General features: G+C 37.7%; 1 protein-coding gene across 3 annotated transcripts; it reads left to right on the top strand.

The window, feature by feature from the left end:
* The first annotated feature begins 1,833 nt into the window (after nt 1-1,833).
* On the top strand, nt 1,834-23,551 carry LOC146460019 (threonine--tRNA ligase 1, cytoplasmic-like). Of its 3 annotated transcripts, XM_085088592.1 has the most exons (24): nt 1,834-2,300; nt 2,393-2,417; nt 2,490-2,634; nt 5,108-5,189; nt 6,168-6,267; nt 8,056-8,089; nt 8,476-8,557; nt 8,990-9,119; nt 9,632-9,749; nt 12,238-12,302; nt 12,989-13,067; nt 13,873-13,956; nt 14,673-14,735; nt 15,019-15,117; nt 15,218-15,313; nt 15,749-15,819; nt 16,387-16,549; nt 17,661-17,798; nt 18,405-18,482; nt 19,260-19,360; nt 20,195-20,299; nt 20,887-20,959; nt 21,482-21,596; nt 22,641-23,551. In XM_085088592.1, the coding sequence occupies exons 1-24, from the start codon at nt 2,108-2,110 to the stop codon at nt 22,787-22,789; spliced, it is 2,388 nt and encodes a 795-aa protein (XP_084944718.1). In that variant the 5' UTR covers nt 1,834-2,107; the 3' UTR covers nt 22,790-23,551. The 3 variants fall into 3 exon arrangements, with proteins under 3 accessions (XP_084944718.1, XP_084944715.1, XP_084944717.1); XM_085088589.1 differs by lacking the exons at nt 2,393-2,417; nt 2,490-2,634 and having other exon boundaries at nt 1,835-2,296; XM_085088591.1 differs by lacking the exons at nt 1,834-2,300; nt 2,393-2,417 and having other exon boundaries at nt 2,429-2,634.
* The last annotated feature ends 1,395 nt before the right edge of the window (nt 23,552-24,946 follow it).

Raw genomic sequence — 24,946 nt, 5'->3', positions numbered from 1 at the left:
ACTTAGCGGTGCTGTATTCCAAGCTATCAGTTGAAGCTAAAATTTCGGCTACTTCTCAGCTATCGGTTAAAGATGCCAGTTTCGGTTGACTTTTACCTCTCACGTTTTTTTTTTCTTGCGGTAACGGTGTCCCTCTTTTAGCCAAATAATGTCGAGCGTCATCCGAAGATTTCCGAAGAACTTTTGAGTGATACCTTTACGAACACTGCTTATCGTGTTCTGATGACCTCGAAGAACTTTTGAGTGATACCTTTACGAACACTGCTTATCGTGTTCTGATGACCTCGAGCCATCTTCGTTAGCAACTTTCTAACATTTCTCAGCTATCATTTGTCGGAAGACAGTTAAAATTTTGGTCAAATCACAGTTATCCTTTAACCCATTCTTCACCCTCTTTTAGTAGAAGCCGGTATGTAGAGCATTCCTTCGACAGGCTAGGCTATTATATGGTTGTAATACCGCTTGTATACACCTCCCCACCCCCCCCCCCCCGCTCACCGTTAAACCCACCCAGCCCCTTACAAAGTTGAAGAAGCGTAGGGCTTACAATTTTACGCGGACATTTAATATGCCACTGAACGATCAAATCCGGAGGTCGTAGGTTCGATTCGCGCTGAGATCGGAAATTGTTTTCTTTACCTCGTGCGATCTCTCATTGCCTTGCTACTAAATTCATGGGTTCACTTTTGCACTCTCACATACACTACAGAGTTAATTCTCTGATCCATCATTTGTGTCCTTAGTGCTAGCGGCACAACTTTTATTTAAAATACCGGCAGATAAATCAGAACATTTCCAACTTTAGGGCCCACTGTTCTGCAGGGAAATTTTTCTTGCAACCTGTACCACTTTTTTGTTGCGACACAAGTTCCACGAAATGCTATCGACTATTGTAAGACTATTGTAACATGCCCTTAAATGAACGCACAATCGTTGCGAAAAGTTGAGGTCCGTTCTACTTCTTTTACTGATAGTGACTGCAAAAATACTCTAATTACGTATACGTTGCGGGACATGTTAATTTGGAGGCATAAAACGCCTGCATTTTACTTGTATATCCGCAGTTAGTACGTGCGGTGATTAGTCAATTTTGCGGGCTGTATTTCACTGTACGGCCCGCTTAACTTCAACTAGTTTCCTTTCCTGCTTGGCCTATATAAATCAACGGGAACAAACCAGAATCCGTAACTTACAGTACGGACCTCGGACTAGGTTGGTAAGGTGTGTATGAGGTGAAAATGAACTTCCAGCAAAATGAAGGGTTCGTGCTATCAGAGGTGCTGGTGACGAGCAGTACGACTGCTCAAGTTGAGAAAGCGTTTTCAGTTTTTTTGTTCGAAATGTTGTGTATGGCCGGAACTTTGCGCACAACTTAAATGGGCTAATACGATGTCAAGTATATTTTTGTGTCGGGTTGTCGACCTTTGGGATGAACAGTCTCCTCCAATATTCCAAGGGGAGCACACAAAGTACAAAAACTGTTTTCACAGATTGCGGTTTGCAATATACCCAACGAGTAGAGGTTCATTTATTGCAGGCATAAAAGGCCCTCTGTCCCCAGGCCGGGGTATTTTCAATCATATTGAACTCGGCATAAAGGTACGGTGAAGTTTTCAGACTTTTCACAATAGTTTCTATCGATTCTGTGGAGAAGTAATTTTTATCGAAAAGCATATTTGCTGGTAACAAATTATTTGCAGAGTCTTCCTGTGTGGAGTGTAAAAAGGTCTAAAAATATCCCAAAAACCCACGAAAATTCACGGCAAACTGTATGCTCCTCGAATTGGTAGCCCGTGAAGGACTGGTAACAAGATAATGAAAACATGGCGGTCGTGCCGGCGGTCGTATAAACTCTGATAAACTATAATTTTTTTTTTAACGCGAATGGAACCGCAACTTTCAACGAAGCTTGACAGAAGTCATACGACCTAAATACACAAAATGAACATTCTTGAATGAATAGCGAATAGCAGCACAATTTAACAGGTATGCTAAGAATATCTGCGAACTAGCAAGAGCCTGGAAAGAATCAGGATCCACCGGATAAAAAAGTTTGGAAAACCCTAGATGACTACTGTCTCCGTTACAGGGCACACTACACAATATTATGATCAGAACCTTAGCTGTTGCAGTACGACATCAAGCAATCGCAACGATATTTAAGCCATGGAAGCCAAGCCGCACGCGCATTTGTCAACACGATGGAGTCTTTTGGCATGGAACCCTTTCACAACATTTTTGTTGTACGTCTAAATCCGGGAAAACTGACGATCTTGTAGTGGAGTATCCATTAGAGGTATGTAAATTCAATATTGTCATGAAAGTTAGGAGAGAAATGGCAGCATAAAGGAACGGTTTGGGAAATTGGAAATGGTCCGCCATATTGGATGAGTCTGTGAAATGTCAGCTGTTTCGATATTTGAGTATGGTCAGTAAGCTTGATTCATTTTTCGCTCCCAAAAATTAAAAATCCACGTTGACCTTTAAACTATGTCGGGTACCGGCTTGGAAGAGAAAGTAGAAAACATGAATGTGGATGAGAAGGAGGCTAAAAGCCATAAAGGAGGCAAAGGTGCGGGAAAAGTTAACGTAGAGAAAAAGAAAAAGGACGAGCACAGTGGTTTTCCTCTTGAAGTAAGTTGTTTCACGCACGATTGCATGCGTGTCACTCCCTGATGCGTGGTAAACTTTTGGTAAATTTGATTTATCTCCAGTTTTGATACTTTCTTTACCTTCATTTAAGATGCACCACTTCTACATCATTCAATCACAATACTCTTTTTCTTTCAAAGACAGTTTCCAAGGTCAACGATATAGAGTTGATTATAGACGTATGTTTAGAATGGCTTTAACACGTGCGCCCGATACAGTGTATAGGTTGCATTTCCAACTAGGATTTGGTAAAAAAATTTTGCCGGTCATTTATAATATTATTGAAACACTGTCGGAACTGTCTGCTAAGAAAATAATTGTATGCAGGTCGTAATTCTGAAAAAACGCCTAGTTAAGTGGCTGATGCAATATTTTGATCGGGTGGTTATTTTTGACAATGGTGATTTTTCTTTTTATTGAAATTGCAATACAAATTAGGACAATTACTAGCTAAAAAGCGAAGTGTGGATGGATTTGTACAATGTACATTATTTTTTGCACCAACCATAATAACAAACAATAGATGACACTGTTTAATAAATTTTCATATTGAACTTCATTAGTGATCACTTAAGGAACTATCCAAGTTATGTATCAATCAATTCCAGTAGTGCCCATTTTCCTCTCTTCGGGTGTAAGTGGGGTATTTTCCCACTTATTTTTCTGTCTTGGGGATGGGGCATTTGTCTATCCCAGGGCATTTGCAGACCTCTCAACCTCAAAACATCAAAAATCTGGACACTGAGGTAAAAAAATCTGGAGATTGATCGACCAGCGGACAAAACCAAGAAAACACAGGTGCTAATCAAAAGAAAGTGCAATTTCCACCATTTTGAAAATATGAGTGACCAAAATGCGACAGACTGGTAATGAAAACCTAACTTGGCAGATGTCTTCTACATATGGTCATGGACTGTGTTTCCAGCAAACAGACGGATGAACTTAGGGTTGTTTACTAACCATGGATTGATTTGCACAGAATTGGGACAAGAAAGTCACCTAAGCAAGCCAAAAATGAAATTATAGAAGGAAACTACAGTAGAACCCCAGTTACTCGAACTCTAAAGGGAGACGAAAAACTGTGCGAGTTAGAGGGGTTTCGAGTTATCGGGGTCGATTAAAATATTCAATTTTCCAGGTTAATAATATTATTAATAGTTTATTGATTTTCAGCACATCGGTATACAATACAGTGCAAATTAAATTTATTTCACAAGAAACTAATCCATTTTGTATCTGTTCGTTGCACTAATTAAAATCAAATTGCTCCAGTCTTTGTTCTAGAGTTAGAATTTGATCACACGATAAGAAAAGCTAATGGGAAATCTCAATGGGCATCCGTGACGAGTTATAAGAACCAGAAATTCAAGTTATCAGGGTAAATTTTGATGAAGGGAAACAAAATTTAGTTTGAGGTAGCGGGGTTTCCGAGCTATCGGAGTTTGAGTTAACCGAGTAAAAATGACTGAAAAGTTGGGTCAAATCTAAGGGAATTGAGACTCAGTTCGAGTTATCGGGGGAGTTCGAGTTATCCGAGTTCGAGTTACGGGGGTTCTACTGTATTTTCAGCTTGTGACTCTGTTTATCGTGAGATTTTTGTGTCTCGTCGTGAGACCGTGGGACTGAACTGAAAACCGTGAGTGTCACTGCAAAATTGTGAGACTTGAGAGGTCTGCATTTGACGACGTCAGAATTTTCACCTCACAATGGAGAATTTTCTCTTGACATCAAAGCTGCTATATTAGCTTACCACAACAACAGATTTTCAATGAGTTTCTTTTGTTAGGTACAGTAAAGCTTCCATGCCCTTTGTCATTCAAATCTCTATGCACTGCTTGAAAATGCTCTCTATATACTGTCATTTCCTTAAAATGATAAGTTGATCGGGAAAGATGATAAATTTGTCCTGAAAGGAGCTCTGTCTTTAGAAGTAGGAAATTAAGCCCAATATCGATGATATCAAGTTAGCATTTGGTAATCATGTTATTCCAACCTTACCTTTATTGTTGTTCCTAGTTTTGCTACTTTGTAACTTGCATTTGTTTTACGTCTTGAAGAAAAAGTTTAGGTGGAAGTTAAAAAGCAGCCTTGTTTAAGGTCCATTTAACTGTCATATAAATTTTAGTTAGGCATGTGTCAATCATCCTGGGAGTACAGCCTCTCTTGACTCCCCAGAGAAGGAGGAGAAAGAGAGGCTCTGCAAATATTGAATCAAGTCTTTCAAGTTTTCTAAGTTGTCTATCATTGAGCCAGTGGTTTTGGTACAGACATACATTTTGTTGATAGGCTGAAGGTTGAGACTGAATCCAAAGCAAAATGGTTTCAAAGTAGCTCTTCACTATATCAATAATGAAATCAAATATTTAATATTTTTGATAGCTGGTACATTTGTGGGAGTGGATTTTTAGTTCTATATTCCTACCACATAACCATTAAATAAATGTTCTTTTCACAGTTGAATCCACAACCAGCCTTCATTAACAAAAGAATAGTATTGTTTGAGAAACGGAAGGCAGAGTATGATGCACAACTTGAAGGTAAAATGTCTTTATCGTCATTGATACATTTGAACTTGTGGCCCTTTTAGTTTTGATGGTGAAAACGATAATATTAATGATGATGATGACGAAGATGACAAGAAAGACAACAAAAGAGTCCTTAAGTGATGACGTCACAAAAACTAAATTTTTGAAATCATGGGAGTTCCAAACGTTTAGGAACTGAGACAAAATTAGAAGGATTTGTATGGAGTCATCGGGGCATAACAGAGCTAATATCTAGCCCCCAAATTGCAATAAGATGCTAATTTTTGGCAAGAAGGCATTTTTCATCATGCTCTTTCCAAATATACAGTACTAACAAATCCCATAATTTAAAAAATTCAAATATTTGTGACGTCACACTTTAGGACTCTATGGCAGTAATAGGAACAATTATGATGATGTTTTCTTTTTATGGTAATCAGATGGTGTTCCAGCCTGAATTTCTTTAGACGCTTTTTTCCCCTACTCCTTAAGTTGTGTTCAGAACTGGGATGGTCCTTTGTTTATTTAATCATTCATCTGCAGTTCACATAGATCTATAAATTTTCATATATTTAACATTGTTTATTTATCCCCATGGGTATATTATGAACACAAATGACCAGCTCCCAATAACTGGATAAGCTCTACTCAGTTGGTAGCACACTACAGTGGTATCATAGAGGTCTTGGATTTTAATGGTCTACCTCCCATGAGTCTCCCACAGCTCGGTGGTAGAGTATTGCATCTGAGCTAGTAATTGGAAAGTCATAGGTTCAACTCCTGTTGAGAGAACTCGGATTTTCTTTTTCTGACTACGTCTATTTCACTGACTGAATAAATACCTCTATCATTAAATTTTATTCACCATGCTTTAGACAGAACATTGCATTTCTTTCACAGACCATCATATTTATTGTGGTTCTGGTAGAAACTCTGTGGTGATGATTATAACATTCTTTTTCACATTGTTACATGTGCTTCTTATTTTAGCCAAAGAAAAAACACCTATCAAGGTGACTTTGCGTGATGGTAAAGTTGTAGATGGACTGGCTTGGAAAACCACACCGTATGAAATTGCAGCTTCAATCAGGTATGAATTTCTGTTTTAAGGTGAAGTTAATTTAAATTTATTACGTGGATTTATTATGGAAGTTAATTTAAATTTGTTGCGCGGTATGCCCTGAGGGCATACTGTGTCTAAAACTGGGCTCCCTATCTCTCTTTTTTTTCCTTCGTCGTAGTCGCAAATGTGCATCTTTCAATAATATTAACTCGTTTTACGTGTATCAAATTCAGTTTTCTCCTAGAGGGGATATTTTTGTCTCCTATTGTCCTTATTGTCTTTAAGAAAAATGGTCCAATCAGAATTCCATTTTCTAGTGCATGTCAGGAGGGATCGGACGGGAGTTTTTTACTATTGTGACGTCACATACCTGGAACTGAGAAGGAGCAAGCGGCCATATTGTTCTAATGTTTTAGATTCAAATGCGCTGTTTACATAAAGAAAATTAACCCTTTTAAGGCGGTAAATCAAAAAGATAAGTTCTAAGAACTACTCGACATTTTAAATGATGGAAAATGGACAACTCGTGGCGAAGAAATTTGGTATTGACTGCGGAGCAGATTGTGTTCCACAGTACGGAGAGTAAAGGGCAAGCTTAAGCTTAAAACATTACCTGCGCTGCAGACTTTGTTGAACTGATGCCTAAACATTACTGGAAATCCACTTCATTAAAAAATTAAAGGTTTGATTGTCAATTTCTACTTAAAGTTTTTGTGTTCATTTAGGAAAGCTCTTTGTCTTCAACAATAATATTGTCTATGAAAGAAATGTGATGGTATATTTCCAGCCTGGTGAATGAATGAGAATGATGATTATTCAACTCCTGATAGGAGCACTCGGATTTCTTTTTTCCGAGTATGCCTGCGTCACTTTCTTGAATAATCATCATTCTCAATAATATTGTCGTATGCCTTCTTAGTCAGATAATGTAATCTGCCCCGGGTCATGACGTTTTCTGAAAGCAGTTTCCGGTATGATCTCAGATAAATAGGAAATATAAATAGCCGTGAACAGCGCGCGAGTCAGATATGTATCTGCCCCTTTCATGACGTTTTCAGAAAGAAATTTCTGATATGATCTCGAGTACCGTAACGCAATATTTCGGTGTCAAGTGTAAATGCCAGTATAGGCATCTTGTTGATTAATAAAAAACCATCTATTTTCTAGTACCTCTCTAGATATTGATCTATCACTGTTCCAGTACATTTCTGGTACTGAGTTCCCTGTATTCCCTTGGATTTTTTATATTTACTTATTGCTCCTGTTTTGTATGAAAGGTTTCAACACCTTTGTCACTGGCACAGTAATAAATCATAAGAGACATATAATTATGTACTATACCTTATTTATTCAAAAACATGACCCCCTGCCCTTGCTCAAAGCTCAAACAAGAAATTAATGGCCAGGAGTTTCTGAAAAGGGGATGTTTATAAACTATTCACGCTCTCCTGTTATTTTAAAACCATAATTAACAATAATTCCAATTTAATTTACCAGATTTACCTTTTATTAGTAATGTAAAAAATGCCAGAAGCATGTAAGGCCACATTGTTACCTGAAATTGTCTTAATTCCAAATTGTTGGTGCAGCTCATCAGTGAGAACACCTGGAAATGGTTCCAAATATATACAAATATAATAAAGATGCTACTGAACTACTTTAATTACTACCACTATTAACTACATTGCGCACTACACTAAATAAATGAAACTATGCCACCCTGGGCGTTTGTTTGAGAAAATGTGATCCTTATCCTCAAACAATAAATTCCTTGTCTCACTTGTTTACAAATGTACATGTATGTTTTCATTTTAGCCAAGGTCTTGCTGATAACACTGTGGTTTGTAAGGTAAGTGACATTTATCATAATTGTATTTTAGTTACTATACTGTAACTTATCAGTGTTTGAGGTGTCTTCTGACCAACATATTTTTTGTGAAAGTTTGTCTGTTTCTTATCTTGTAAACCCATGGACAACAGCAACAATGTTGAAATCTTCAAAACCAAAAGGACTTTTTTTTAACTTTCCAGACATGTTTTGATGGTACATCCATCATCATCGGTGTGATGGTTCTTAAAGAAAGTCAATAATTGACTTTGTTTAATAACCATCGCATTTTTTAGATCTATAGATGTTTATGTGTTTTAATGATTGTGTTACAAGCTGTACATGTAACTAGTGCTATTATTGAACTATCATTACTGAAAATGTTCAACTATATTTTACTACTGTAGGTAAATGGTGAGGTGTTTGACTTGGACAGAGTTCTTGAAGGAGATTGCTCTGTTGAGTTTCTTAAATTTGAAGATGATGAAGGTGAGTAAATTTATATGGCTTAGCCAAAGTGGTTTTGCAAGTTGCTTTTGTTGTTACTGTTCTTGTCGTTAATTATTGAAACAGGGTCTGAAAGTGAATTTTATTTATTGAACTTTGTAATTAGCACAGAAGAATGAGCAGCTATGCTAACAAAATGTCAAAGGAATTTTTTCCTGTTTCTTATGTTTTAAATGCACAATTTAGCACAAGTAATTTAAAGAAACACAAGCCACATGTTAAAATATCAAATAGCTTCACACAAGTTGTTGTTGTTGTTGTTTTTTTTTTTCATCTAAAACTTTATATTTGTCATTTATAGTTATTAGCTTAAATGAAAGTTTTGAAATACCAAGGTTGTATTATACATGTGGGTCAAGTGTCGATACACACTCGGCAAATGTTGTATTGATAATGCTGGTTCATTTTCTTTAGCCAGAGCTGTGTTTTGGCATTCTAGTGCACACATCATGGGTGAGGCAATGGAAAGACACTATGGAGGACATCTGTGTTATGGGCCACCAATAGAAGAAGGATATTACTACGATATGTTCTGTGATGGAAGGTTATCTTGCCTGTTTATTTACATGTAGTTTCATTTACTAATTTTCATCATTCTCCAATTGCCAATTTTTTTTGAAGGAGGTGGTGGTGGGGAGGGGCGGGGGGGGGGGGGCAATCTGGTAGAAAAGTGGACAGGAACATGTGTAGAAAGTGTTCATCTCCAGGATAAAACAACAGTTGTGAGATGGCAGGTAGTGGTAGGGGAAATTGTTTTAATTTGCATGCTTTCTTGTAGTATTTGCAAAATTTAGCAAGGATGTAAATTTTTGGAAGCCAATGCAAAAAGGTGGAGGAACTGGGAGGAAAGAGTGTAAAGAGCGGAAATGTTGACACACCCTATACAACTTTTTAGGAAATGATAAGTACCCTATTTGTAAAAAAGTTGCCTAGATTTGGATCAGTGTTTTCTCCCTTTTGATTATCTTGAATGTGTTAAGTGTCAAAAGTTTTAAACTCAACAAAATAAATATCGACACAGATGTTATTCTGAGGTTATCTTTGTGTTGGCTACAGACAGGTATCATCCAATGACTATCCTGCCCTGGATACCTTGACAAAATCCATTGTGAAGGAGAAGCAGCCATTTGTCAGGCTTGAGATGACAAAGGAAGACCTTTTAGAGATGTTTAAGGTGATTGGTGTTTTTATGAGAATTTTGTGTAGAGGAAGAGTTGTTATGCTCATAAGATTAACATAAAATTGAAGGGTTGTATGCAACACTATTATCAGAATTTAGCTGGAGTTGTTTGGTATCTCTGACATCTTGGGTTGTTACCAAGAGAAAAGTCTACAGCCTTGTTACACCCAGTTTGGATGCTGTACATCTTATGTGCGGAACCTAATAAATTTTTGCTCAGATGTCATATTATGTGTCAAGCTTTGCCATACCTTGAGATTTTACCTTGGCTAATTGAAGGGGTGCACAGAATAAGGCCCTAAGTGACTTTTGATGTAAGGTCAAATTCTCCTTTTGTTTCACAAGGGAATACGAGGCAATTTGTAAGGAGAATCTAGCAATTTATCAGAAGTCACTAGGGGCATTTTTCCAGGCACCCCTTCAATTGAAGGGCCTGTTGAAAATGGGCTTAAGTGACGATTTGGATACAGATGCATACATTGTGATTCAAAATGTTTTTTGGTTTAAAAGTTTTCAAACCAGTTTGATTTTCACTTAATGTGGCCGAACACAGTTTTCAAGTATACAGGTGTTAGTAAACATTATTTGAAAACTACGTACTTCTGAGTACCCGAAATTAGCATGGTGCAAGATTAACTAAGAAGAAATAAATTTTGATACTTCTTGTTGAGCAAGGTGCCGTTGCCATGGCAACACAGCAAGCTATTAACCGTCCACAAATAAAGGTTTTCCTTAATTTTTAGAAAATGCACTCGTTAGATTTTTTCCATTTTTTGTATCCAGAAAAACTCACAAAATACTGACATAGTGACGCTGCTTTCATGTAATTTTAACAGAGAGATCTCCTGTAAATGTTGGTTTTGCACATTAATGTTTTTTGAAGACACCCTCTGTTAGATTTTGTTTTTTGTTTGTAGGCGAGTTATGCTTTTAGAGAACTACCATTTTGCTAGCCTCCCACACAGACGTTCTTAGGGTTTCGTCACGCGTTCCTGCCCCACGAACGTCTGCTGAAACGAACAGCCACTTCCGTTCGTCGACAAATTGCCTTTGTCTGAACAGACCAATCAGCATTGACTCATTATGACAAGTAAAGCCAATAACATACTGCGAAACAACGGAAATCATCACCCATGGAGATATTTTCGCTTCCGGACGTGCATATAGTTTATACGATTCAATTTTTTCCTTCCACAACACCCTGCATTTTCTTCGGTGATTTCACTGAGAGAAGCGGCAAGAATTCCAAGATTGCCAATTTGTCTACGTGGTCTTTAATAAGATTTACAAGCGGCGAAACCACAACAACAATCAGTGACCAGCAGCTTCAAGAATTAAATTGTAAACAAACGATAGAGCTTGATAAATAAGTGACTTTCCATAACCAATTGGAAGGGTTACGAACACATCAGTTTTCTTCTGCGCAAATTGCACTATGACTTCTCTTTGATACGCATTCAACTCCCTTATACCAAACGTTTGGCACACATGACCAAAAACCACATTTAAGTCCGCCATCCTGTCTAGGGTAATATTTTTAATATCAACACGAGTTTACCTAAAGTTGGGAACCGGCTCCTGGTTGGTCCGCAGTCGACGAACGGAAGTGGCTGTTCGTTTCAGCAGACGTTCGTGGGGCAGGAACGCGTGACGAACCCCTAAGAACGTCTTCGTGGGAGGCTACCGTTTTGCCAAATTTTACGAAATTCTAACGAGCGGTTCCTTAGAAAACAGTTCATTTTCATTAAAACAACCAGTAGCAATTTTTTGCTCAAATGCGCATGCGTGGCTTTTAGATTTTTTCAGCAAAGATGAAAAGCGTACAACAAGGCTTAGCTCTTCGTGAAGTCACTTTTTTGGTTGGCGATAAATAAAGAAGGATTCACAAACAAGAAACTGAGTTATTTTAAGAGCTAAACTTACCTTTGTGATCTATTTGGTATAAAATCGAGGGATCGATAGTATTTGCTTACCACAACCCTAGCACGCGCTTAATAGCACCACTAATAGAATCTGTAAAGCGCGCGCAAACTGTGTTCGGCCACCTTTTTAAAAACGCTCAGAAAAAATTCTCAAAACGCAGCTTTTTATTTTGGTTTGTTATTACATCAACATGTGCTTCCAGGTTCTTTAAATCTCCAAGCTTAGTTCTCATACCAGTATGGCTTCATTCTGGTACATGATGAAATCTACCATATTTCAATTAAATAATAATACTGATGTTTATTATTGTAATGGAATGAACGTTGGGTTTTTTGTACCAAATGAGTGTTGACTCTACATTAATCACTTGCCTGAGATTTTGGACTGGCTGGTATTGTGGCGATGGGAACAGGGTCACAAAAGGAACAGGGAAAGGGATGAAATTGTGCTGTTTAGAACACCTGTACTGTAGAACACAACCTTGTGTTGTACATCATCTACCAGCCTTTGAGCTTTTGAGGTTCTTATCCATGGATTTAATGTTGTCATTATGTTTCAGTATAATGAATTCAAGTGCAGGATTATAAGAGATAAAGTGAAAACTCCAACAACCACTGTTTACCGGTGAGTCATTTTAGGATTGTAGTTTAGCGTTCAATTTTTTTAAATTGTTGTTTGCAGTGTTTTGTCAATACACTAAGGAAAACCCAATTTTTTCAAGTTGAAATCCATTTGTACCCTGGCCATCCACAGCCAAAGGTAATTGACAAGCTGGCGGAATAAGGGGCCTACATCCAAGAAAAAAGTGGACATAAGTTTCTTGAATGAAGTGTTACAGTCCTCATGGTAAAACATGACGGTAATCCAAAGAAAATAGGAACAAAGTAAGGTTTTTCTGCATTTGACTTTGGATTGTTCTGATTTATGGTGTGTCCACCTGTACAACAGTTCATCGAAGAAACTCATGGACAAGCTTGTTATCTTCCAGGAATTTGGTCATATTTGTTTATAAAATTCAAAAGTGTACAGAAACTTTTGCATACCTGTAGGCCTTTATGCTGCCAGCTCTTCAATTCGTACTAGTTTCTGTGTAGCAGCAGAGTAATAATATTAAATATTGCTAATAAAGTGGACCATTATAATTTTAACATTTCAATAAATACACAATAATATTTTTTTGGCTATTCAAGGTGAGGCTGAAGTGGGTGACATTGCTGTTTTAATATCATTTCTACACACAAATAGTGGAGTACATCCAATCTCATGTATCACGTGTTTAAGTGCCACACATATTATATTAATCTTTCAAGGTGTGGTCCACTCATTGACTTGTGTCGAGGACCTCATGTACGGCATACTGGCAAGATAAAGGCCATGCAAGTCACTAAGGTAACTTAATCACCTTGGAGGTGTACATACATGTAAAGTTCTGAAACAAAGCAATGTTCTTTTCATTGTGTAAAGGAGTATCAGTTTGAGGACTACCTGTAATCAGAGTTTTCAGTAGGAATAAATGGACTGGCAAAATCTATCCGTCTGATTGATAATGTTTTGATGTAATGTTTAAAACAGGAGCAGCAGTGTTTTATCGGGATTTAAAACCACGAGCGCAGCTGAGTGGTTTTAGACCCGATAAACACGTGCTGCGAGTCTTTTGAATGGCTTCAAAAACATTCCTGGAAAAGCGTGTGTCAATAGAGTTCATAACAATGATGCTTTTGTGAACACTGGAAATTAGCATATGAGAAAACATTAAACACTGCATACTAATAAGGAGGAGGTTTTATCAGGTTTTAAAACCACTGCACATGATGTTTTATCAACCATTTGATAGATCAATGGACTTATGAATGATAAATGAGTTTTTGAAGGGAAATGAGCTGCATCAATCTACCACTTCACAAATTTTTACCATCTATATGTACTGTAAAATGTATACAATACCTTGGTGTCTCAGCTTTGGTTCATGGAAATTGTGTCATGTTGATTCGTCCTTGCTTGTTCTCTCCTCACTAAAACGATTTCCTCTGCTTTCCTCTGTCAACATTCCCAAATTCCAAAATAGAGAACTTACCACTGGTGGATGATGTGACTCACCTCTGTAAATGCCATGAACACAATTGATTTTAAGTATTAGGTAACAATAATTTATTCATTTTTTGGTACTGAATTTGTTGGTTGTCGTCACTTTTAGAACTCTGCTACATACTGGGAAGGAAACTGTGAGGCAGAATCTCTTCAGCGGCTCTATGGAATCTCATTTCCCAATGATAAACAGGTTAATATACATTTACCACTACATAGTTCAAAGACTGCACATTGCTGTAAAATAGTCTTCCTTTGTCATTGGAAATTGAATTTGTACCTCTATCTTACACTAGAGTTAATCATTGTTAGTCAGTGTTTTTGTGCTATTGGTAAAGTACTTACTGGAACAAAATTTTTATGTTCATTTTTTTATTGCCTTAATTTATAGTTTGAAAGGTTCTTGAGCAAACAAAACTCAAACCTACTTTTGAACTGTGGTGATAATGCAAACTGAAATAAAGTTGTTCAGGGTTTCTAAAAGAATAAGTGTTTGAAATGAAGTGAGGATTTTCTCCTGGATTTACTGAAAAGGGATCTCCTAAAGGAATTAGCACCTACATCTCAAAAAGTTAAGGTTTTATGGTCACTCTAATTTTTTTTGGCAAAGATGAACTTACTTTGTTTGAGGGAGCAGTGATGGAGCATTGGTGAGAGTACTCTCCTCCCACCAATATGGCCCGGGTTATATTCTCAGACTTACCCCACATGGGTTGAGTTTCTTGTTGGTTCTTGTCCTTGCTCCAAGGGTATTTTCTCAGGATACTCTGGTTTTCCCCTCTCCTCAAAAACCAACATTTCCAAATTCCAATTTGATCTGGAAAGTGTCCTTGAGTAATGCTCTGCACTAAACACATTGACACATAAGTAAAGCGATTTATTTTTATTTTATATTTTATCATGATTCAGCTGAAAGAATGGAAGAAATTCCAGGAAGAAGCTGCCAAAAGAGACCATCGAAAACTAGGCAGGGTATGTATGTTCAAGGTGCCAGCAGCCTGCAATTTTGCCGCCTACAGTGGAATATTTTCTGCTAACTCTAACACTTGCTAATTTTAAATAGGAGGCGTTACTAGTTCAAATTGTGACCAAACACAAAGGTCTTAAATCCATACCTACAAGATATCCATTTGTCATTAAATTAGGTTAACCCTTTCGTTGGCAGTTTCCTGTGGAAAAGGAGTTTGACTAGGAAATGTAGGTTGTTTATCTAATGTAACCAACTCATTCTTTTTTTTTTTCCATTTTTTCTTAGGATCATGAACTGTTCTTCTTCCATGAGTTGAGTCCTGGAAGCTGCTTCTTTTTACCCAAAGGAGCTCACATATACAATACACTTATAAACTTTATCAAGGTTAGACTTCTTTATTGTAACTTTACTATGCCCTTCTTGAAAATATATCACATTCTTTAAATGTAAACTATCTAAATCTTTCTGTTTCTTTGGTAATCAGGAGGAGTATATGAAGCGAGGATTCCAGGAAGTGGTGTCACCAAACATTTACAGTACCAAGTTATGGGAAACGTCAGGCCACTGGCAACATTACTCAGTAAGAACTGTGTATTTATCCGTGGAGCTGAGATTATTCATGTGTGGTTTTAAACCCGGCCTGTATTGTACATGCAATGAGTGTCACAAAACAGTAAATGACATTAAATGACAGTAAGCGACAGTAAGCATTGATTTCCTTGTAAATGAAAGCACAAGGATGTTGATGTGTGTGATACATACACACACAGTTGGACATATGTGTGCAATTGCCTCTAAACTTTGATTTTGACGAGAGTTTTGTATGCTAGATTTTGTTTTCCTCATGTTTGTGTTTCTACATGATTCACGTTATCAAGCGGTTTAAACAGACAATATAATGATGCAAGCAGAAAAGCAGGAACATGAAAAAGAAAGGTTTCCCTTTCTTGTGCTTGCATTTATTTTTGTGTCTCTTTTTGTAATATTATGCTGTTTGCTTGTTGTTTACCCGCAGGAAAACATGTTTTCTTTTGAAGTAGAGAAGGAGAAGTATGCTTTAAAACCTATGAATTGCCCAGGACATTGGTAAGTCTTATTATTTTATGTGAGCCTGTATAGGCTATAGACTTAAGGTGGATTCCACATCACATAACATTTACACACATGGACATGAATTTACAGTACTGAAGTACTGGCTTTTTTGTGCATACAAATAAACTTATCTACATGTATAAGAAGCAGGTTACACTTGGTGTTTGCGTAAACATACACTATTTAAGGAGCAGGTTTTTAGCAAGGAATTAGAAATTGGGCAGAAGGCATGTCTCATGTCTCATTTCAATGAAATTTGGCAAAATGTGGGTGTGCATAAGATGCCTAGACACCCTTCTGGCTATAATGTATGTAAGGAATTGAGTGTAATTTAATTGTCCGTGAAATTTTCACCCAATATTGGCTTCAATGATTGTTGCAGCCGTTGGTCATAATCTGGACAATTACCCAGCCTTTTTATTCAGCAGTTTACCAACACTGATGAGGGGGCGGGGTTGGGGGCTGAGTTGTTGATGTATGTAGATTGACAAGAAGTTTCTTAACGGTTTTGTCCAAGATTGTAGGTATCTTCACTGAAGGTAGTTTGATTTTAATTTATAGCGTAATGTTTGATCACCGTCCACGTTCATGGCGTGAACTTCCTCTAAGGATGGCTGACTTTGGAGTTCTCCATCGTAATGAGCTGTCTGGTACACTGACTGGTTTGACACGTGTCAGGAGGTTCCAACAGGATGATGCACACATCTTTTGCCGTCCAGATCAGGTAATGTAAGCTGCTTCTTGAAGTTATAATCCTAGATGTGGCTTCATGACTGAGTTGAGTTATTTTGTTTGTTATTTTCATTTATGATCAGAAGGTTTTTCTCCAGGTTCTTATTTTTTCTTTAAGAATTGGTTCATGCTTTTAGCTGTGCGTATGTTGAGTTATGGATGTATGCAGGAAGTTTGGAGAGCATGAGAGAAGTGTAAGAGTTGCTGAGAGCAACTCTAGCTTCTTGAGTGCTCTCCAAACTTCCCAAGTGCATTTATAACTCGACATACACACAGCTAAAAGCATTAACCAATTCTTTCATAACACAGTGACAACAAAGTATTGAAAAGTAGTACGTGGGAGCAGGTTTTATTGGTGACTGATTACAAAATTCTCTCAATGCACTGTACCGAAAAACAAAGGTTCTTATCAGCTGTTTACAAACACGCCACAATGGTATGGTCTGAACAAGAAAGTTTCATTTGAAATTGTCAATGAAAATTTGCCTCTTTGAATTAGTTTGTGTAAACTAAAACTGAGCGAGGGAAACCTGAGTTTGTCTGCAAGTTGCACACATCATTTTATGGACGCACGGGCATGCGTATGTTGAGAAATGTACCATGATGATGCCAATAGGAATAAGATAGAGAAGCACACCCTTCTTAAAGTGCTACTGCGACGAAAATCAAAAAAAAAATTTTAACGAGATTTTTGGGCTTCAAGGCCCAACTCTCCATGTGGTTCACAGACATTTTTGAATTGGGTAATGGCCGCAAACCTAATGTGGAAATTACGCTTGAAATAATTGAGCTTCCGGTTAGGAATTACAACTTAAAATTTGGCATCGGTAATACTTTCCTCCTATACTTTCGAACGATTAAGATAAAAGGAAAGGTAAAATTTTGATCACAGTAGCTTTTTAATTAAAATAATTATTCTTTAAATTAGAGTGTGATGACCACTCTTATAGCTTTCTTGTTGTTCTTTTGTACAAAATCCTTCAATTTGAACCTAATCCTGAATAATTACTGCATGTTTTTTGTGATGTTTTCCTTTATGATAATAAAACTATTATTTGTGATGGAATATTTTTTGAAATATTTTGTTCCCTGTTTTATATCAGATTGGAGAGGAAATTAAGAGTTGCTTGGATTTCCTGAGATTTGTCTACAACAAGTTTGGTTTTTCCTTCAAACTGTATCTGTCCACCAGACCTGATAAGTTCATGGGCAAACTGGAGCTGTGGGACAGTGCTGAAAAGGTAACAAAAGGAATGTCTGTAAACCTAAAAACAATGGTTACATTTACCATTACAGTAAAAGTTTGGCTGCAGATGACGTTTGGGCATTGACTGCAACTAGCAAACATTGGCAAACCTTGTAATGTTCTCCTCCATTGCTTTCCAGATTAATCGTAAAGAAAATTGTTCAGAGTTTGTTCCCTTAAAAAGCCGATTCATAAGATTAGCACTTGGTGATCTAGGAACAGTTCTTGTAGAACCAAGCTGCCAAGGCGTACTGTGAGTGCAGTTTGGAGAGAGCCATTCCACTACTGTACTGAGTGATCAGCTTACATTGTGTCAAAACAGACATGTCAATATGACATCCATCTGAGCCAAGAAAAACCCTTTTCATTAATCTTCTACCTGCTGGAAACAGCTGGTGCTGAAAGACAAACTTTGACATTTTTTGTAAAAAAAATCCAAAAATATATTGCAGAAATTCAATGTTTAAACATGATACCAACAAAGGTCCTTTTTTACATTTGGGGATATTATCTAACCTTCTTTGCTGTGTACATGTAAGTAGATGAAATCCAAGACTTGCTTTTTGGGAGACAACTTTGATTTTATTTCCGTTTATTTCAGGAGCTGGAAAAGTCATTGAATGAATTTGGAATGTCTTGGACTTTGAACCCAGGAGATGGAGCTTTTTATGGGCCAAAGGTACAGATTTTCCTTAATGTCAACAAAAGGTTTTTATTCTATACATTGTCAACATTGTGGAGTGATTTAAGGACAGTGCCTACTTTTGTTACTGTGCATACGTTCTGCGCGTCTCGAGATACTTGGGTTTCCTATGGGTGGTGCCTATTAATACGGGAATATTTTTGCATGGTTTAGAACTATGCGGAGAAAGTAGAACTTACCAAGTGCTCTTGGTATCCAAAAAGAAAATTGGGGGTAACCATGCATTTTTCAGAGATAATAAAGCTTCAATTTGGAAAAAACACCATACATTGCCTTGTATTTTACTGTTTTTAAGAATATTATTGTTGCTTAATTATCTCTGAAAAAGGCGTGGTTACCCCCAATTTCCTTTTTGCATTTTAATAGCCCTTGCTAACTTTCCCAACATAGTCATAAACCGTGCAAAAATACTTCTTTAATAGTAGGCACTGTCCTTAAGACTTTTCTAAGTTGACCATAATAATTATTTAACTTTTACATTACTTTTGTACAAGCCATGCAAACATGTTTTCAAATAAAGGATACACTAAATCCATCCAGGAGAACAACTGATGGCATTACCAGTATAAATGAACATTGTTCTTAATTAATGGACCTCTTGATGGAAGATTATACAGTAAATGGTTTGAATTTAATGAGTCTTTAGTAGACCATCTGGTAAGAGCAACTGGGCGACAATAGGCCTTAGTCAATGACATTGCACAGAGGATTATACACAACTGTCAGTCATAATTGTGTTATTGTCTGCCGCAGATTGATATTCAGATTCAAGATGCATTGCGCAGATATCACCAGTGTGCTACCATCCAACTTGACTTCCAGCTTCCTGAGAGGTTCAACCTGCATTATGTCAGGTCAGTGCTCTCCTGAAAATAATCAAATCCTATCTTGCATTCCTGGCTGAACTAAAAGTTTATCCTTTCAGTGTGAGAGTCAGACTATTTAGTCTGCGTGCAAAATCTTAGTGTGATCATTATTGGGCTTTCGCTCTTTAGCGGAAAATTTTGTGATGCTGTTTGCTCCTTAATCCTTAATATGAACGAGCAAATTCCCCTACGTATCCCCATACTTCAATTTGTTATAAAAGTACTGAGGAGAAGTTATTAAAATATTAAGAAAACTCACCTTCGGTGATCATATCCTTAATTCTCATGACCTCAGGGGTTGAGCAAGCATTGATATTACAAGGAGAAATTTGATGCTGATCACTGTTAGGGCTTCAAGGGTTGACAGTTTTCAAAACAAAATGTAAGAATAAATTATTTTACCCTGATTTGGCTTCACTCAATCTAGACTGTACTGTTCTGTCAGACTAATACTGTGAGGTGACGAATCTTATGAGGGAATGTGCTGTTGAGCCCCACTTTATGAATACAGCTTAGTGTGAATACTCTGTTATCAGAGAGCGCTTCCATGGTCTTTGTGCAATATACTTTCTCTAAAATTAACCTGCTTAATACGGACACCTGTCAACACACCCACCAAATACCAGTATTGTCCACAGTAATGGCATTTGACTGTACATTTTATAGAAATGTTTGAACATGTCGGTAAATCTGAATACAAACATTTGCTATGGAATTGGATTGGATGGCATGACTGACTCTCCCCTGATTTTGCATGCCTTACTAGCCTCAGTGATTGAACGCTGAATATAAGCGGTCTGATGTGTCTTTCTTTTATTGTAGTGGCGAAGGTGATGAGAAGAAAAGACCGGTCATCATTCACCGTGCTATTCTAGGCTCTGTAGAGAGAATGATCGCCATCTTGACGGAAAATTTTGGTGGAAAATGGTAACGTGTGATTAACAAACTCTAAGTTGTGGTTCAAGACTTTTTTCGATGTTATGCTTAAACTTCATAAACACGAAATTGCATTATTAAGAACTTGAACGAGCCACAGACTACAGAGGCCTAAACTTTCTCGAAGTTCGCTTTTCACTTTGTTCACACTCGTGTTTAGCGACTTGGATTCGTGGCAAGTCCAAACGTGAAAGTATGGTGTAACAAATACTGTTTTTGTGCTGAACCCAATTGGTTTGGACCAGTTCCTTATAAATAACTACCCCATGTTGTTGATTTTACTGGACTGCTTGTAAGCTAACAAGGTCAACCTTTTGAGCCGCTCCTGTGATTTTTACATCTGCGGATGAAATCCTAAATTGTGACCAATGAAGTGAAAGCTACTAAGGAGCACTTTCCTGTGGTATTGTTTATTATGCTGTACAAGGGATTCTAGTTTTTAGATCTGTAGACGAAATCGTGAAGTTTGACTATTCAGATTAAAGCCACGGGGCAAGTTTGGGGCATTTCTTTCCTGTGGTGTTGTTTATTATGAATTCTTCTCACTGAGAGCTGCGTTTTGTTGCTTGTCCTTGCAGGCCGTTCTGGTTGTCACCAACCCAAGCCATTGTCATTCCTGTGGCTCCGAAGTTCGAAGAGTATGCAAACAGAGTATGTTTATGATTCCATTATTCTGATGATATTATGATCTTAAATTGTGAATTAGTTGTGCAGTTTATTCACGAGTGTGGTGCATATTGATTAAATTCGGCCTTGTTGAAAGTGCTGTCTATCAGTTCCCGTTGTAGCTCAGAGTCCGTTTTTGGGCCACTCTGGATTGAAATACTTTTATCTTGCGTTTGTTCAAAGTTAATATAGTTTCGTTGTGCTTCGATCCTTTTCAATTGATGACGGCGCATGGGCAGAAGTCCAAAGCGTATAAAATATCGCTGTATTCAAATGAAATTGATCGAAATTGTATACGTGTAGACAGTGCTTTAGTTAGTTCGAGACTACATCAGATACATATTCCAATGTCCTGACTGTGCTGTAACTGAGGAGACACAACAGATACCGTTTACATTTTGGAAGACGATTTCGTGTCGAGATTCTACCATGGCCCCGATCATCTGAACTGAAAGCCATCATTAGTCCAGTGTTTGTGGCTTAACCGTTATTTTTGGATATTTGTAGGTGAAGCAGATTGTGTGGAATGCAGGCTTTTTGACTGATGTGGACATGGATCATGGAACTACACTCAACAAGAAAATCAGAAATGCCCAGCTTGCTCAATACAACTTTATCTTTGGTAAGAAAGCTTGACAATGTGCGATGCTGATGGAGCAATTTTGTTTGAACTTTCGAAAGTAAAGACGCACCCCTCCCCCTCTCCCTCACCTTGTTCCCTAAAACTGAGGCAAAAGCGATAAACTTTAACGGTTTTTAGTTACATGTAAAAAAACCGTGTCATTTTTGTAACACTTTGGAATGGATTTTCTAGTGTACAGACCAGACACTGTTCTTGAATATTTTCGGCTATTGATGGCTAAGATGGAAATGGATACAAAATTGCAAAGGTCCCACGGACGTTTTCAAGTTCTTCCCGTGTGTCCTAGATAGCTTACTGTTGTTCATTTTTTCTTGAAAATTTACCTGATTCCATGTTATTGGTGATTTAAAATCAATTTATGAATGAGATTTTTGACCAGGATAATCCTCTTAAGACCCTTCGAGAGCAAAGAACCCCGGACGGTAAAAATCTTCCAACGAGTAACCTTCCTCTCCGCCAAGACAACGATGCTAGAGTGAATATTGCAGCCAGCAAAGACACCAAAAAAAAAAAAAAAAGTGATGTAAAAAGGATCCTAAATCCTAAAACAACGACGATCGTTTCTTGGGATGTATTGTATGTTCTTATCCTGTAGGGTTTTATTTTTTATTATTATTTTACTATTATTGTTATTTTTAAGCCCGTCGGGTTTTATAACGTCCAAGTAGATGCTGTCTTAGATCAATGTATCTGTGGTTATTTATCAAATAGTTAAATGGAAGTAAGAATTGTAAAAAAAAAAACGGATCTGAAGTCGTACCACCCCTAAGATTACGCACGTTTTCCCGCGCTTGGCATCAGCAGTAGAATTTTCTTCTCGCGCTCTGATTGGCTGATTTTGTCGTGAGTGGTCACGTGTCAAGAGGGGATATTATCCTTATACGATGACGCACTCAGTGGTTATCAGTTGTTCCAAAAACGTTGTTTTGTGACCACCGGGTAACAAGATAAATGTTGCGGCCTAAGATACATTTTAAGTTCCCATCTTTCTTGAGGTTTATTTATGGGTGTTATTCCTTTCAGTGGTTGGCGAAAAGGAAGAAAATTCCAACACTGTCAACGTGCGTACACGTGACAACAAGGTTCACGGAGAGAAAAGCATCGATCAGGTGCTGGAAAAGTTTGCCTATCTCGCCAAGGAACGAGTCAGGAACAGTGAGGATGAGTTTTAAATGAAGCCTCCAGTTTCTTGTTCATTATAGAAAACCCAGGAGCTAAGTGGACGAAATTAAGAAAAGTATTGTTTGCGTGGATAGAGAAAGGGAACACTTGGAAGGTGAAGATGGGGGAGGGGAAGGTGGGGTGAAATTGTACTACACTCGACGTTTTGTAATAAATGAATGCAATAGAGTCGATGAAGCGTTTTAGATAAAACTGAAGGCTTCCGTTTAAGTATTAACACTCCCCACCTCTTCCACCTTCAATCATTCTGTTATACCTTACAGATCACACTTAATACATACCTCTTACTAACGAGTTCGAGGTCTGAGTTGTTTTCGGGCGCGCGGGAAAGGAAACTTTTAAATTTACAGTGAAATACGGCCCGCAAAATTGACCAATCACACCGCGCGTACTAACTGAGAGATATAATAATGAGCAATAACTCACACTGATGGATCTTCCACCATCAGGCCTCAAGCAGCGACAGTTGGTAGAATACTGGTGGCACCAAATTTTCAAAATAAATAATAAATTCAAAACTCTGCTGTTATTGCCCATTTGAATGTACTATTTAGGAATGGATATCCACTGAGGACAATAGTGTAATAATTTGACCTCAGGTTGAAGCCGTGTGTTTTCTTGGTTTATCGTACCAGGCTACACACTTCTGTGTAGATCACCAGTGTAGCACGGGCTGTAGTTAGAGTTTAACTTTTTGTAAAATTTTAGTGTTGTTATAAAATATGCTAAATAAAGCATCTGCAAGAAAAATATGGTGACGTGATTATTTTATTTATTTATTTATTTTTTTGAAACAGTTACCTTCACTCCGGTCCTTCAGTTAGTGTTTCCTCGCTTTCTTTTTGGGTTTGTATTCGTTGTCCTCTGCTTTTTGTACTTTTTTGAGGTCCTTTTCGAAAACCACACTTTCTAAAAAAGTTTCCTCAATAAAGATTATTATTATTATTACTTTAGAAAACGATTGTCGCTTATTTGCCCCTCTATACTAATAGTTGTGATTCTTACAAGAGAAAGTTTGTAATTTCGTTTGTTGTTCTTTCTCCATAAGCGTGGGATTGTAAAGCTTGACCAAAAGACGGACAATAATCCTTTCTCGGTAGACCGCTTGAGAGTCTGTTTCTCTCTCAAAGCTTGTGTATGTAGTGGCAACACGCAGCGAAAAATTGGGACGAGCAGGATTGGGACCAGACGAGATCGGCGCGCGAAAAGAGAAACCCTTCTCGTCTCGCCCCAATCCCTTCTCGTTCATACCCCTAAATTAGCTCGCGCTCGACGGATCGATTAACACTAGACGGATAAGAGAAAAAGGGGTTTGTAAGTAGTCTATTTTCTCGGCGAAGGAAATATTCCTGTATTGGTCAAGAAGAGAAGGACACTGTAAGAATTGATTTGCACTGTGACAAATTAGACTAGCGTGCAGTTCAGCACGCGGGCCGTGAGCAAGGCTTGTAATTGTTTCCTTAGGGGATGAGACAAATACGTAAACACTTCACTCTCACCAATTTGCAAGGAGCTTACTTACATTTTTTCCGTCAAGTCAAAATTGCAGTGACGTTTTGAGAAGATTGTTATCTCTAGTAAGGTCAGAACGTTGTGAGTTGTAGAAACAGGAAACAGGTATAAGTGTTTACAATCCAGTGTACGTGACTAGAGTATCGTGTCATTACTGACCAATATACTGATCTGCGGTTTGTAACCTGGATCATGATCATGAATCTTGTTAGTTGCAAAAATGTCGAAAAACGAACAGAAACAAATGAAAGTATTGTTCAATGGCGTTATTTGATTGGTCGCTCTCTACTGAGGATTTCATCCACGGACTCAAAAAGTAGAACCACCTTGAAATGCGCAGGAGACAGTGCAACAGGGCTGTCCCGCTCAATAGCTTTCATTTTACTGTTTTCACGAATAAAAACGGAAATTACATCTGGATAGAGCCTAAGTGGCCGCAAGCCAAACCAGTTGGTCTAGGCCTGAATCCACTGTATATGACAGGAAACTGAGAGCTAAAACAGAAGACAAAATGCGCTTCTATTACGTTCGCTTTTATTTTGTCATCCGACAGTCTGAGAGATTGAAACAGATTACCTGTGTAGAGAATACCCTCATGAATGGAACTCTTTCCTTCTAAATGTTTAACAGTTTAT

This window comes from Pavona decussata, unplaced genomic scaffold (genome assembly GCF_977016875.1).
Source record: "Pavona decussata unplaced genomic scaffold, jaPavDecu1.1 SCAFFOLD_215, whole genome shotgun sequence".
Lineage (NCBI taxonomy): Eukaryota > Metazoa > Cnidaria > Anthozoa > Scleractinia > Agariciidae > Pavona > Pavona decussata.
This window is presented reverse-complemented; position numbering and strand designations above follow the sequence as displayed.